At 39.9% G+C, this 14,022-nt stretch overlaps 2 protein-coding genes and 1 long non-coding RNA gene across 3 annotated transcripts; 2 read left to right on the top strand and 1 right to left on the bottom strand.

Moving 5' to 3' along the window:
• The first annotated feature begins 1,151 nt into the window (after positions 1-1,151).
• On the top strand, positions 1,152-2,798 carry LOC132859242 (uncharacterized). The gene is made up of 4 exons (XR_009649718.1): positions 1,152-1,704; positions 2,031-2,077; positions 2,184-2,246; positions 2,350-2,798. It is a non-coding gene; the product is annotated as an uncharacterized LOC132859242 (long non-coding RNA).
• A 1,472-nt stretch (positions 2,799-4,270) lies between these two features.
• Positions 4,271-8,923, bottom strand: rhno1 (RAD9-HUS1-RAD1 interacting nuclear orphan 1). Its single transcript, XM_060889875.1, has 2 exons — positions 8,602-8,923; positions 4,271-5,113 (listed from the first exon to the last, which is right to left on the bottom strand). The coding sequence occupies exons 1-2, from the start codon at positions 8,776-8,778 to the stop codon at positions 4,406-4,408; spliced, it is 885 nt and encodes a 294-aa protein (XP_060745858.1). The 5' UTR covers positions 8,779-8,923; the 3' UTR covers positions 4,271-4,405.
• Positions 8,924-8,939: 16 nt separating this feature from the next.
• On the top strand, positions 8,940-13,273 carry LOC132859188 (forkhead box protein M1-like). The gene is made up of 9 exons (XM_060889848.1): positions 8,940-9,172; positions 9,778-10,206; positions 10,298-10,452; positions 10,723-10,914; positions 11,052-11,180; positions 11,287-11,346; positions 11,612-11,663; positions 12,267-12,454; positions 12,528-13,273. The coding sequence occupies exons 2-9, from the start codon at positions 9,792-9,794 to the stop codon at positions 13,227-13,229; spliced, it is 1,893 nt and encodes a 630-aa protein (XP_060745831.1). The 5' UTR covers positions 8,940-9,172; positions 9,778-9,791; the 3' UTR covers positions 13,230-13,273.
• The last annotated feature ends 749 nt before the right edge of the window (positions 13,274-14,022 follow it).

The following is a 14,022-nucleotide window of genomic DNA, read 5'->3' as shown; positions in this document are numbered from 1 at the left end:
TTACAGCATTTTGCAGACTCCCTTATTTACATTATCTCATTTGTTTATACAGCAATACTAAACGATGAATGAACAAGTCCATTCTTTTTCTGTTTTTGTATGTTTGTTTGTTTGTTTTGTAGTGTCTATGAGTTTACATGTATTACACTAATTTTAAATGACTTTATTTTTGTCTTGTTGGAGTGTTTGTTCGATGACAGCGTGATTTAATAGTTAAATTATTAATGAGTATGACTTTGTGATTTTATGTATTTAATGACTTACAAACACATTGAATGCTTTTAATGTTAGTTACACTCTCTATGTTGCGATGGCCCATTGCCTTTTCCCATACTCTAATCAGTCAAAGTCACTCCTAGGTGATAAACCACTAGGCGAGAAGGGCTTGTCTGGGAACAGTTAAGTGATAATTAAATCATATTCTTGTTAAGTTTGTGCCAGTGTGGGTAGGGATCATAAACAAACAGTGTATAAGGTTTTATAGAGATTATCTGTTTGTTTTAAACAGACATGCTAACATCTAACATTTACTACTCTTTCTGTATTACAGGTCACCATGCACAAAAAAATCTGTGATTTTCCACCGGGTGCATTAAGGTCGTGTTACGTAAGGGACCCCTCGGATATCTCCTTCAGGAGCCGACTGAGGAGGCCAGGGTGATCAAAGATAACCCAGCTCTTCAGGACAAGTCGGCACCAAAGAAGGAGGAGCTCGTCAGGCAAAACGCTCTTGCTGTGGTCTGTCTGAGAGGAGGCGATGCCTCTGACAAAACAGAAGTTCTTGGCAAATACATTCTGCAGTTTGGAAAGTACAAGGGGAAATCTTTCAGGAAGCTTCTTGAAAATGACATGGGTTACACCGTCTATCTGATAAAGAACCTTCAGCAGGAAGAGGCCATGGGGGTCTTTACAGCAGAAGGACCCAGCAAGAGCAGTCTGTTATCCTTTGCTAATTATGCCAGCAGTTTTAACAAAATTCAGTCTCTTCTCAGTTATGTGTCGAAAAATCCAAGTGCACCAGCAGCCTGTACTGACCGCATGTAATGAATTGATTGTGTTCCAAATGGATTTTCATTTTGTCAAAAGTCTTAAAAATATGCTGAATGTTAATGTGTTGTGTGCTTATCGCTAGCTCCACGACCACTGTCATCGTCATCATCGTCCTCAGCTGCTGAACTGGGACGGTCTGCAGGACCAGAAAAAGGTTTTTACACATCAGGCTCAGCACTGGAGCACAGTCCTGTTGAATTGTGATATGAAATGCTCTCCAAGACTGAATAAAAAGCCTTTCTTATTGTGTCATGTGTTTTGGCCATGTTCTGGCCTTGTTTCACTAACAAACGTCTGTGCCGTTGGCAATATACTAACTGTTCAAGGGGCTATGAATTGATTCCCCGACCACCATGAACTGATATCAACCACAATCAGGGTAAGTATTCTTTTTTTTATTGTTGAGTTTTGAATATTTCTGTCTACTAACTCATGATGATGCATGTGCATGTAAGTTACCTTTTCACAGTTTGAAATGATTAACATTCCTTTGGTAGGCATAAAGACTACCATAAAGATAAGCGGTTGAAGTAAGTATGGGGTATTTTGAATCTTTTATATTATTACACACAAATGACTGACAAGATTTTGCAGTGCCTTCTTCTGCCCTCTCTAGAACACCTACTGACATCAAGCAACTGCCACAGGTCAAAGGTAAATTGTTAATGTGTAATAACTGTATAATTCTGCTTATATATTTGGACATTTTTCTCATTTACTATGGTACTAATCTTATTTTCTACTTTGATTTTGTATCTTTTCCTAATTTTGGCACCAGCCTTGACAGCTCAGAAAACGTCCGTAGCCCTTCCCAAAGAGCTGATGTTTCTTGTTTCTTGATGTTTCTTTTTTTTTTTTTTTTTTTTATCAAATTGTCATGTTCACCTACCTTTACTGTTTAGCATTTAAAATCATATTTATAATCTCTCACTTCTTATACAAATAATTGCTCACAGAGGAATAATGCTCTGTTTTAGCAGACATCAGCACCACAGACAGCTCTCCAGACAGCAGGACACCAAAGATGGTAAGGTTGTATTTCAGATGACTCGACTTACTAAAAACATTACGTTGTGCTGAATCTGTTCTAATTTTACAATGGATTGTTTATCCATCTTTTTATTTTTTTTTAGAAAATCTCTCACCTTCAGATAACACTTCATATAGTGTTCTACATACAGCTGAGGCATCACGTGGTTAGATTGGATTTATGCACTTATCTGAGTCATTAATGTAGTTGTTTTCTTTGTTTATTGTACCACTTTTAAATGTATTTTTAATTACTATTTATCTTCCCAGACTCATTAACCTCTGCCCTTGGCTCTTCAGTGTGCAGCCCTCCTGGGAACTTGTACTGCCAATATCCACCATACGCATTTATGTATATACATATATATTTGCACATACATATTATATAGTTTATACTTTTTATTTATCTACCTCTTTTCGGTTTTATTTTTATCCTTAATTCCATTCCTTTCTATGCTTGAATACCGGACAGACGTAAAAAGCATTTCACTGCATGTCGTACTCTGTATGTATGTGTATGTGACAAATAAAATTTAATTTGATTTGAAATTGCTGGGAAATAGATTTACTGTCCTTCAAAAGTCTTTTCCATTTACCAGCATCAGGAGATGGAAAAAGAAATGACCTGGAAGGAGTTTCAGTAGTCTGCATTTTATGAGATGGAAAGAGATGGGTGGCAGAAAGGAGAAATCAAAAATAAATGTTGTAAATGTCCTTTCACATGCAGTAAACATTATGTAAACTTTTGTAAATATATTTTCTCTTTATTTTAATGTCTATTAATTTAATTAGTCTTTAATGTTGCATTAATATGTATATATGTGCAGTCAGGGGCACGGTGGCTTAGTGGTTAGCACGTTCGCCTCACACCTCCAGGGTCGGGGTTTGATTCCCGCCTCCACCTTGTGTGTGTGGAGTTTGCATGTTCTCCCCGTGCCTCGGGGGTTTCCTCCGGGTACTCCGGTTTCCTCCCCCGGTCCAAAGACATGCATGGTAGGTTGATTGGCATCTCTGGAAAATTGTCCGTAGTGTGTGATTGCGTGAGTGAATGAGAGTGTGTGTGTGTGTGCCCTGCGATGGGTTGGCACTCCGTCCAGGGTGTATCCTGCCTTGATGCCCGATGACGCCTGAGATAGGCACAGGCTCCCCGTGACCCGAGGTAGTTCGGATAAGTGGTAGAAAATGAATGAATGAATATGTGCAGTCTTACGTGTGTTTTTTAAATAGTGGTTTACTTCTTTAAAGTGTTTAGAATGCCAAATAAACATAATGATTAACACTGATTTCTTTGATGTAGTGTGTCTCGCTTTACACGATTCGTTATATATTTTAAACACGTACAATAACAGAAATTTTGAAAAACATGCAATATTACCTGTGTGCGATATGTCTGTTAGCGTAACTACTACTCGTGGTCTCTTTTTTCTTCTCTGTATTTATATATTGTGTTGTGTATATTCTGTATATTATATTATGTCTCTATTCTTTTATATATTTGCATTTCTCTCTCTTTGCTGCTGTAACAGAGAAATTTCCCCATTGTGGGACGAATAAAGGTATATCTTATATTATTCAGAAATGTGTTAAATATATGTATTTGTGTTTATAGTTCAAAGTAGTGTGCAGAATTTATTATTTTTTTTTTTAAAGTTGCAGTGTTTTTTTTTCGCACTGAGTGGGATTCGAACCCTGGTCTAGAAAAAACATTTTAATAAATAAAAATTGGCTGTGACAGACATTTAGCACCTGGGAGAGCAGCAGAAATGCTTTGATTTGACTGGTTGGCACCAACTATGCACGTCTTGCCTGTCTCTTTGACCTGGAATTCGAACCCACAACCTTCTCATCAGTATTTCAACACCTTAACCACTAGGCTATCACATGCCCAGTATGTAGCCTACAAATAGCAATGCACTGGAGTTCACAGACTGGATAACTAAGTCTTGTGCCTATTTCATCCAAAACCCACAACACTCATATACTTCTCTGCTGGGAACGTTGTCCTTTCCAGAACATTCACATTTGTTGCACATTTAATTTAAACAGCTGAACTGACTCATGTTTAAAACTTCCCCATGAGTAACATTCAGGATGTAAATGCAATGATGTATTAAAAATCAACCATACTACAAGAAGATCCCAGAGAATTTGTACTAAATCCATTTAAGCAGTATTAATGTATGTGATGTCATAAGGGTATAGTGCAAAATAAAAAATCAGATTTATTTCATTCAACACTTTTTTTCTATACAGTGTGGTCCATCATACAGTATGCCAAAATATATCTTAAAAATAAGATAGATACACAAGTATTTATTTCTTCCATTCACACAACCTCAGACCACTGATTGCTGATCATGGCCTCAGTGTCAAGAAGTTGACCTCGCTGTGTGAGTAATTGCTTGATTTTTTTCCTCCTTCTCCAGGTCACTTTCAACCCATAGTCACTCTCTGGTGTGTCTTTTACTAAGATGGTGGTAGTTCTCGGAGGAGTTTTTGGTTGATTTGGGGAAAATAGGAGGCTGAGAAAGGAAGATGAAGCTGTGTGTCCGCAGCATGGCATTTCTGGAGTCTGTATGTGAGGGGGAGTGAGAACGCTGTTAGTTTCAGCTGTAGATGCATGTGGTGTAAAAGAGCTTGTCCGTTTCCCAGCTGTAAAATTTGCGTGTTTAGGGGTGACTTGAGCTCCTGATGTACTCGCGTTACATGCCACCGTGTTTAGAGAAGTCGGCCTCGGCACATCATCACGGCTGACTGGAGCAATGCTTCCGTCACTCCGACGCTGAGGACGTCTTGTTTCTGGAGAATCCCCAACATGGGACACAGTACTGTTTTGACCGAGAGCTCTCAGACTTCTCAATGGAACCGAGTTACTTGTAGCAAATAACAATGTCGGATATTTGCAGGCAGTTGATCTCAACTGAGTCGAAAGCGATGTTCTATTTAAGGTGCTTGTGGGGAGCTGATGATTCTTCTTCCTTTGTCGAACACGTCTGTCTGCTGTATCTTCCAGTGAGGTAAACTGAGGAGACACCTACAGCAAAGAAAAACAGTCCTCAATGACACACTCGTGAAAGAAGCACACTAAAAGAAATTCTAAAACCATTTAATTTAGTTTGTTTTAATACTACTAAAAAATCCGTACAATAGCTCTTATGCATTTACATTTTATTCGTCACGCTTTTGACAAAGGACATTATCACAAAGCGGCTTTAAATAAATCTATATATTCAGGATATTAATTTTAAACGAGGTGATGGTGATTAGAGAAAATCTCCTTGAGATGATATGAGGAAGAAACCTTGTGAGGAACCAGACTCTCATTGTCAACATGGTGACACGGACACTGTGATTATAAATGATTTCCTTTCTATAACTGTGTACTAAATGCTCAGACATGGCAATTATGTAACTAGAAAATTCATTCTAGTTTTAACACAGTTTTGTTCAAGTTGAGTGCAAAACAAAAATAATTTAATAAATGTACATAAAGACAAACTATTTAACATCCATGTTGGATTATCGACCAATATCCATGTCCTGTGTTTAACTCATTCTATCACTAACATGCACCAAGCTAAAAAGTGCAACATTTGACAAGTACCTTCACCATGACTGTAGAAAGCACAACTGATTCTACTTTGTATTTTGTCTCAAAGACTTTCATTTTACATTGGCAACAAAATATTCATGCTATGCCATGACTGAGAAATGTCCTCTTAGACAGCCCTGATACTGTGGAGGTTCAGCTGATCGAGAAGAAAACAATTCGAGTTAATTATTTGGACTCCACTTACCCACCCGTCATGATTTCAATGATGAATACTGGCCAAACCTACAACGACGACAACTTTAAAATAAACAGACGGCCCATGACCAGACAGCAGATATGTATATGGGCCGTATCAGAGGCCACATAAATCTGACATCAGAAGTAAGAGACACTAGAAGCTCAGCTTATACAGCAACATTATGGTCTTTGCTCTTCACGTGAACAGATAGACAGATATTTTTATGACAGGGCATTTTAACTCTACGTCTCATAGAAGAGACCAAACCAAAGAGTCATGGTTTGTAAAGAGCATCAGATGCCTGAAGTCCACGTCGACGGTGCCATCTCCAGCTTCGGTTCCTTTTCAGTTAATAATTAATATGAAAAAGAACCTCGCAACCTCACAACCAGTGTTTAACATCCTGACCAATCACAGCCCATCGGTATTAAGAGATTGATAATTGGGAATAATGGTGGGCTGTGATTGGTCAGGACTATCACGAACCTTGCAACAATTCTAGCACCCTCTCGAACTCATGTTCGTGATGGTCTTGAACTTGATATACATATATTTTTTATTGAATACGAAAATATATAAACAACAAAGGCAATAATCATTTTACAAGAGTAAATAGTAGAAATAATAGGCTTAACGCAGAATAAGTAATGGATTATATCGAAAAGACAAAATAAATAAATAAATAAATAAATTTGAAAAAATAACTTGCATGAAATTAAATAAAGCGTAAAAGAAAAGAAAAACAAAAAGAATTAACGGCAGTATCACAATAAATCAAATGATGTCAAAAGACCTAGCGGCTTCTTCACACTCTGACCTCATCTTATTAAGGGCTTTAGAAAAACATTTTAAGTCATTTTTGAAAATAATAAGTAGTGGGGGATTTAAAGAATCTGTCTTGAACTTGATACCTCTCTCTCTCCCTCTCCATATCAGTATGATGTCACAACCAGTATTTAAAATCCTGACCAATCACAGCCCCATTATTCCCAATAGTGATGGGAAGTTCGGTTCTTTTCCGCAAACCGGTTCTTTCGGACAGTTCGATTTAATGAACCGGTTCAAAAATCCAGTTCACCAGTTCTTTTACGTCCTGACGTCATTCACAGAGCTGATCGGCCCTGTACGCTCACTACGCAAGCTGCGTAGGGCCCCGCAAATTACGTAAGGCCCCGCCTCGACCTGCCTCATTTTACAGCGCGTGTTAATGTTTACACTTTAAAGTGTAGATGACAATATGAAGCAGAGCTATCCATCTGGCCATGAAAGGAGAAAAAAGAAACAAAATGAGAGTGAAATGCGAGAACAGCAATCAGGTAAACTTGTGTTCTCTTTGCCGTGCGTGAACATGCGTTCATATGCGCGTGCAATCGTGCACGAAATGACACGCACGCTTTCCAGCAGCAACATCTGTGTTGGGACCAGTACAAAAAGTAGCGTGATAGCACTCCTAAATGACAATGTTTATAGTCTCTCAATCAAGGTTACAACAACGTTAATGCAATATGGAAACCAGTGGATTTACATTGGAATGGGCATAATGCCAGGTCTATATGAATGTACATCCCTCAGTAAAGATAAGGTAGGAGGGCCCCTTAGCAGAATTTTGCTTAGGGCCCCAGGGAGGTCAGGATCTGTTCTGGTCATTCACAATGACGTAATGACGCAAATTCCATCATCCTGCTGCAGGCAGATATTAATACAATCAATACACATTCGAAAAGTTCTTTGTATTCATAACTTTACTTGAGTACGTTTCTTACATTTAAGTTTTGCAACTAAAACACCCAGTACAGGCACTGATGTGCAAACGTGGATGTTTTACGTGTCTTAAAGATATAAAGTTAATAAACTAATCTTCAACTTACAAAAAGCGGCATATAAAAATACAGACTAACCTGCACAACAGTCAATAGTAAAATTAACTGACATATACTGAGTGAACAGTTGTATGATTTTTTTTCTAAAAATGTTTAATAGCCTATGACTAATTACTATGCATATCCTAATATGTATAATTTGCTCTGAAGGTTCACGCATGCGCAGTATCAACAGCTAATCGGTTCTCAGTATGTCGGACGCGTCCGAAAGAAACAGTTCTCAGTTCAGTGTACTGATGATTCGCTGTATCAGTTCAGTTATTCAAGCATGCGCAGTATCAACAGCTCATCGGTTCTCGGACGCGTCCGAAACAAGCAGTTCTCAGTTCTGTACTGATGATTCGCTGTATCGGTTCAGTAATTCACGCATGCGCAGTATCAACAGCTCGAGCTCACAGTTCTCTCAGCACATGTCTCAGTTCAGTGTACAGGAGTTACATATACTCCGGGATATTAGTTTATTTAGAGTCGGACCAACTGTCAGGCATGACCGAAAGTGAGTAACTTTAGTAACTTGTGGATCAGCGCTGACTCAAGACGCGAACTGTTTAGAACGAATCAGTCCGACTTGGTGAACCGGTTCATCAGTAAAAAGAACTGGTTCAAAAGAACGATTCGTTCACGAACCGGCCATCACTAATTCCCAATAACATCTCTTAATACCGGTTTGCCCCATTTTCGAATTTATTTCAAAATGTACCCTAATTTTGTAATTTAATATGCTAATGAGTGGTAATTAATTAATTAATCAATCAATCAATCTACAACCAGACTATGACGTCACCTTATGCCCTTATATGGAGTGATGTATCTCATGTGAAGGATTTTGTAAACATGTAGTTAGTTTTTACCCATGAACGAACTGGGACGCTTTGCCTTGATCGCTCTGACACAAAGGACCTCGGATTAATTGCGCTTCTTATCCGTGGTCCATAATCGTGCCTGGATCCGTTTCTAGGTTGATCTACAAACAGCAGCTGACATTTGTGTGGATTCTGCAGCCTGGACTTCCGGGTAGCGCGAGGCATCAACCTTCATCCCTTAACAGCGCGTGGGATCTAATATCCTGTAAACAAGCTTTCTACTGTAAATCAGCATACGGAGTTAAAAGCCGACATACTGTTTATACGTCTCGCGTTCGCTTCCTAACATCTTGCTTGCGTTTTAAACGAATCTAGCTTCGCTTTCAACAGCCGTACTACAACGCTTCGTCTGATTGGTTCGCTGCTTCAACCTGACTCGCGCTTATTGGTCAATCCGGCTGACGCAATGGAAATTGATTGGTCTGCGCCAAAATTCAAACTGCCTGGGCGAAGAAGACGGAAGTGGCGACTTTCACCTTCTCGGTGTAAATGAAGTTACGATTTCACATCGGCGAGATCAGAAACTAAAGGAAAAACCGAGATCTGATATAATATGGAGGTTTGCATCCATTCATATTAACTTGCATGCTTGCTTACGTGTAAACGTGTGTAGTCAGCTGTACATACAGCCATAGGCTCCTTTGTGTTAGCATTGAGCTAGTAGGCTATGTAGCAGGATGAAATGGCATAAACAACAACAATCTTATACTTTAGTTAATAAAACTGTAGCAGATTAGTATGTTAGATTGTATGTATGTATGTATAGTATGTAAGAAAACAACAGCAATGTGATCCAGCCATGTGGTGTAGATTAGTGCTGCTGTATCACGTAGTTACAGTAACTACACAGTGACGTCACAAGTGGTTGATATTCAAAATCAAAACGTTAAGTGAAAAAAAAAAAAACTAGTCCATCAAACTGTCGGTGGACAGAGATTTAGAGATTTTCAAGGTATGTGATGAATTAATTCTGTAAATATTTATATATTTGAGAGCACTATAGGTTAATTTCAGCTGCTACTGCTGTTGGTTAAGTTAAGTTAAGGTCGTGGATTTAAGGTGATGGTCCTTAAACATCTATCCACATTGAAATGTTGGTTTGATTTCTATGATAAAATGTGAGATAACGTTTTACTTTGTTGTTACGTTGTATGAATTATTCAGGTATCCAGTCTGCTATGAACAGGATGATGTCGAGTCCCAGGAGGCCGATAATCCTCAAGAGGAGGAAACGGCCGTTTCAAAGAAACGAAGCCGACGAGACGCAGAACAAAGCTTCTCCGGCGTCCGGAGCACGATCCGTCTCTGCATCTGCACAAGACGGCATCCGCATCGTGGACCATCCCACTATGCCGGACACACAAGTCGTCGTCATACCAAAAACCGCCGATCTTCAGAGCGTCATTGATGTGCTGACCGCCAAGGGGAAGGAACGTGGTACTCAGGGGCCAAACAAGTTCATTTTACTGAGTGGAAGCAGTGGATCTGAGGATGGAGTTAAAACACTGGTCCAGGCCACATCAGAGACTAAAAAGCTCCTCCGACCTGAAGCAGGTGTAGCCGGAAATGACCAAAATCTACCAAACAGTGGATGTACGTGCTAATTTATACAGCGTATCCTATATATTATTCCTGCTTTATTCCTTAGTGTTTATTCAGTTGTTCATTCTGCTGTTTGTGTTAGTGCCAGTGAAAAATGAGCCAAACTGCAGCGTGTTAGATGACAGCCTGACAAACATCCAGTGGTTGGGGAAAATGAGCACGCAAGTCTCGGGTCCCGAAGCAGGAAAGAAAGACTCTGACAAAGAGAATTTCGATGGCTGTGTACAGCTCCAGGAGGTATTGTTTATATATTGTTTGGAGTCCTTTTCTAAAGCATCTTATTTCTCTGCACTCGCTAATTTTTAGTCTGTATCGTTTCTACAGAGTCTCGAGTCATACACACTTCCTTAAAGTTCACTTTAGATTAAATCCATGTCATCAGTGTTTACTGTACTTCATTTAGCATTAACAAGATATCTGTTCTTTAGATGTAAACCCTGTAGGCTGTTGGATTTCCTTTTATTCTTGTACAAAAAAAACCCAACAGATTCTGTTTCCCTTTTTTAGCCACAACACACAGAGGAAGACCCGAGTGCCGTTAAGGGCCCTCTGTCAGAAAGACCACCGTACTCCTACATGGCTATGATCCAGTTTGCTATCAATAGCAAGAAAAATAAGATGATGACACTGAAGGAAATCTATAACTGGATAGAAGACCATTTCCCGTACTTCAGGAATATAGCTAAACCTGGCTGGAAGGTAACACATTATTTTTTTATAGATTTATTTGACTTTAATCCTATGTGAGCAGACTTTATTATTTTTATCATCTAAGGGAAATGAATTACTGTGTTATTACTGTATGTTTTATCTGTTTTTTTCTCTCTCCCTATTAGAACTCCATTCGCCATAACCTTTCCTTGCACGACATGTTCATCAGAGAGAGCACACCAGACGGCAAGATCTCCTACTGGACCATTAAACATGAAGCAAACCGCTGTCTGACATTAGACCAGATGTACAAGGTGAACAGAAATCTTTCTCTGTATTTAAAACTACTTTTAAGGCTTAACCTTTAAGTTTCTTTACAAACGTGGACATGACCTCTTCTCTTCCCCGACCCTGCCACAGCCTGCCGTTGATCCAGCGGCCTCCTCTTTACCACAAGCCATGCAAGTCTGTTACCAACAAGTAAGCCACTTTTTCCCCTTCTTTTTTTCCCTCTCCTCCTTCTCACAGTCAGACAGACAGAGAGGACACACGGTTCATCACCGTCTCCAAAGATCACACTTATTTTATTCCAGGATTTGAGTCGTCAAGGCAGAAAGCAGGAAGTTTAAGTCTAAACTATACCTTGTCTCCTGTTTTGATCCGTGTTCTTGGCATCCTCGTGTCATTCTCTGTAAATAAAAACTGTAAACTAGTTTGGAAACTGACAGGTTTTGTTTCTCTCCAGCAACAGAAGCGAGTTATGGCTGATCCTAAGAAAGCTACAGTCTGCACTACAGGTGGGTAAACATGGGTTTCCTGATGATATTTGTTCTGATTTACTGGATTTTTCTGCATTATGTATAAGGGTTTCATTTTCTGGAGTTTTATTGAGTATTAAAGTGGAGGACCTCATATAACTGCTGCTATTAACACAGATATTTTAGTAAATCGTACAGTATTTCATCTCTTTTTAACCGCTTTCCTCCTGCCAGGAAAATAGCCGTTGATGCTAGCATGATGTTAAAAGATCAACAAACTAATATTTTGATTTGAATTTGATCCTTCACGCCTTCACTGCAAAGGTTTTTTAAATTTATTTATTTCTTTATTTTAAAGCTTTTACACGTCTTGACCTAGACAGATGCTCACGTAGTTAAACAGGACTAGAGACGATGTCAGGGATGTTAAACGTCACCACGCCGAACTGTTTTTCTACTCGATTATTCTCTTTTCATTCATTCCGATTCATCCACAATAAGAGCAGAGTGGATGCTTATTACCAAACTTTGCCGATTGTACTTAGGCTTCAAATTATATAAGCACAGTAAATGAGATCTTAGATAAAAAATTATTTGACGGCCACCAAGACAGTGATTGATTTTGTTTGGTTTTGTCTCCAGAGAGGAAAATGAAGCCTCTTCTGCCTCGTACGGACTCGTACTTTGTGCCCATTCAACTGCCTCTGACTCCATCTCTCTTCCTGCCCTCATCGGCAGCGGCGCTTTCTCTGTCCACCCCTCAGCAGACCTCCACTGCTTCCAATCCTGTCTCCAGATCAGGGTGCAAGAGGCTTTGCATTGCTCCTAAGGTTAGTTATGCTCACATAGAAACTGATACATATAAAGTAAGAACAGGAACTCATCTACTTCGTTGTTTAAAAGGTCCCCAAGAGTGAATCCAGTGTGGTGGTGATGTCTGCCCCGGTTGCTGAAGTAAAGGAAGAACGTGTGTGTTTACCAGTCAGTGAACCCTGCAGCAGCAAACAGAAAGAGATGAGCAGCTCGCGTCGGAAGCAGCGTCTAGTCCCACCTTCCACCGAGGAGCCTGTTCTGCTCTTTCCAAACAGCACTTTCTTCGATTCCGGCTTGGTCTCGGATGTCTCCGCCTTCCAGGAAATGGAGTGTGATGTGGAGCCCGGGCATGACTTGCAGTTGCAAAGCGAAACCTTTAAAACCCCTGACAAAGGGAGCCACCCAGCTTCCTCCACACCCAGCAAGTCACTGGAGCCGTGGAAGAGCACGCCTCTGGATAAAAGGAACCGCAGCGTTCTGGATTTCAGCCCGATCAGAACACCGCCGCAGAGGCACGAGCACAGCGAGTTGAGCTTCTGCAGCACGCCTTTCAGAGACCTGCCGCTGTTCGGTTCCCCCCGTGAGCTGCTCGCTTCCTGTTCCCACGAGCAGCAGACGGAATCTAGCAACCACTCGCTCACTGAGGGCTTTGTACTGGACACAATGAACGACAGCCTGAGTAAAATCTTGGTGGACATCAGCTTCTCTGGGCTGGAGGATGACGACCTGGGCATGGCCAACCTCAGCTGGTCACAGTTTATTCCTGAGCTGAAATCAGATGCATCACTTTAAAAACAAAAAAAAAAACTCTATTCACGCTGCTCACATGCTTTAACTGCCTCTCTGCAATGTTTGTGTGTATATACATATATATATATATATATATATATATATATATATATATATATATATATATAATTATAATAATAAATAATATGTTTAATTTATATAGTGCCTTTCCCAAGCTCAAGGACGCTTTACAAGGTACATAGTGTAACATACATATTCGTCTGACATTTGCCCAGGACGAAGGATCACATGCAGCTGCATGAGATGATAGCAAAAGACAGGACTATACACAAAAACATACAGTACAAGAGATAGGACTCTACATAGTACACGATACATACACCACATTTCAGAAAAATTAAGGACTCCTAATACATATGCATTTACTGATAGTGAAGGTTGAAAAGGTGGGTCTTAAGCCTTGATTTAAATTCAGACAGCGTGGTGATGGTTCTGAGTGCAATGGGTAGGGAGTTCCATAGTGTTGGAGCAGTGACAGAAAAGGATCTGCCACCCGCAGAGGATAAACGGTATCTAGGAATACAAAGAAGTTCAGAATTTGTGGACCGGAGTGATCGTGAAGGTACATAGGATGAGAGAAGATCGGAAAGATGGGGGGGGAAGAGCATTTAGTGCCTTATAAGTGAGCAGTATGATTTTATATTTTATGCGAGATGAGACTGGCAGCCAGTGAAGATTGAATAATATAGGGGTGATCTGGCAGATTTTTTATTGGAGGTTAACTTTCTGGCAGCCGAGTTTTGTATGTACTGTAAACGTGAGATTGAGTGAGCTG

Source organism: Tachysurus vachellii, chromosome 16 (assembly GCF_030014155.1).
Source record: "Tachysurus vachellii isolate PV-2020 chromosome 16, HZAU_Pvac_v1, whole genome shotgun sequence".
NCBI lineage: Eukaryota > Metazoa > Chordata > Actinopteri > Siluriformes > Bagridae > Tachysurus > Tachysurus vachellii.
The sequence above is the reverse complement of the archived record's forward strand: the minus strand, read 5'-3'. Positions and strand labels throughout refer to the sequence as shown.

Coding starts and splice junctions, on each gene's coding strand:
- rhno1 (XM_060889875.1), bottom strand. CDS start 8,778: ATGCCTCGCGCTACCCGGAAGTCCAGGCTGCAGAATCCACACAAATGT. Junction 5,114..8,601: donor GCGTCCCAGTTCGTTCATGG/GTAAAAACTAAC, acceptor TCTTTGCTGTAG/GTGTCTCCTCAGTTTACCTC.
- LOC132859188 (XM_060889848.1), top strand. CDS start 9,792: ATGAACAGGATGATGTCGAGTCCCAGGAGGCCGATAATCCTCAAGAGG. Junction 11,347..11,611: donor TGCAAGTCTGTTACCAACAA/GTAAGCCACTTT, acceptor GTTTCTCTCCAG/CAACAGAAGCGAGTTATGGC. Junction 12,455..12,527: donor GGCTTTGCATTGCTCCTAAG/GTTAGTTATGCT, acceptor GTTGTTTAAAAG/GTCCCCAAGAGTGAATCCAG.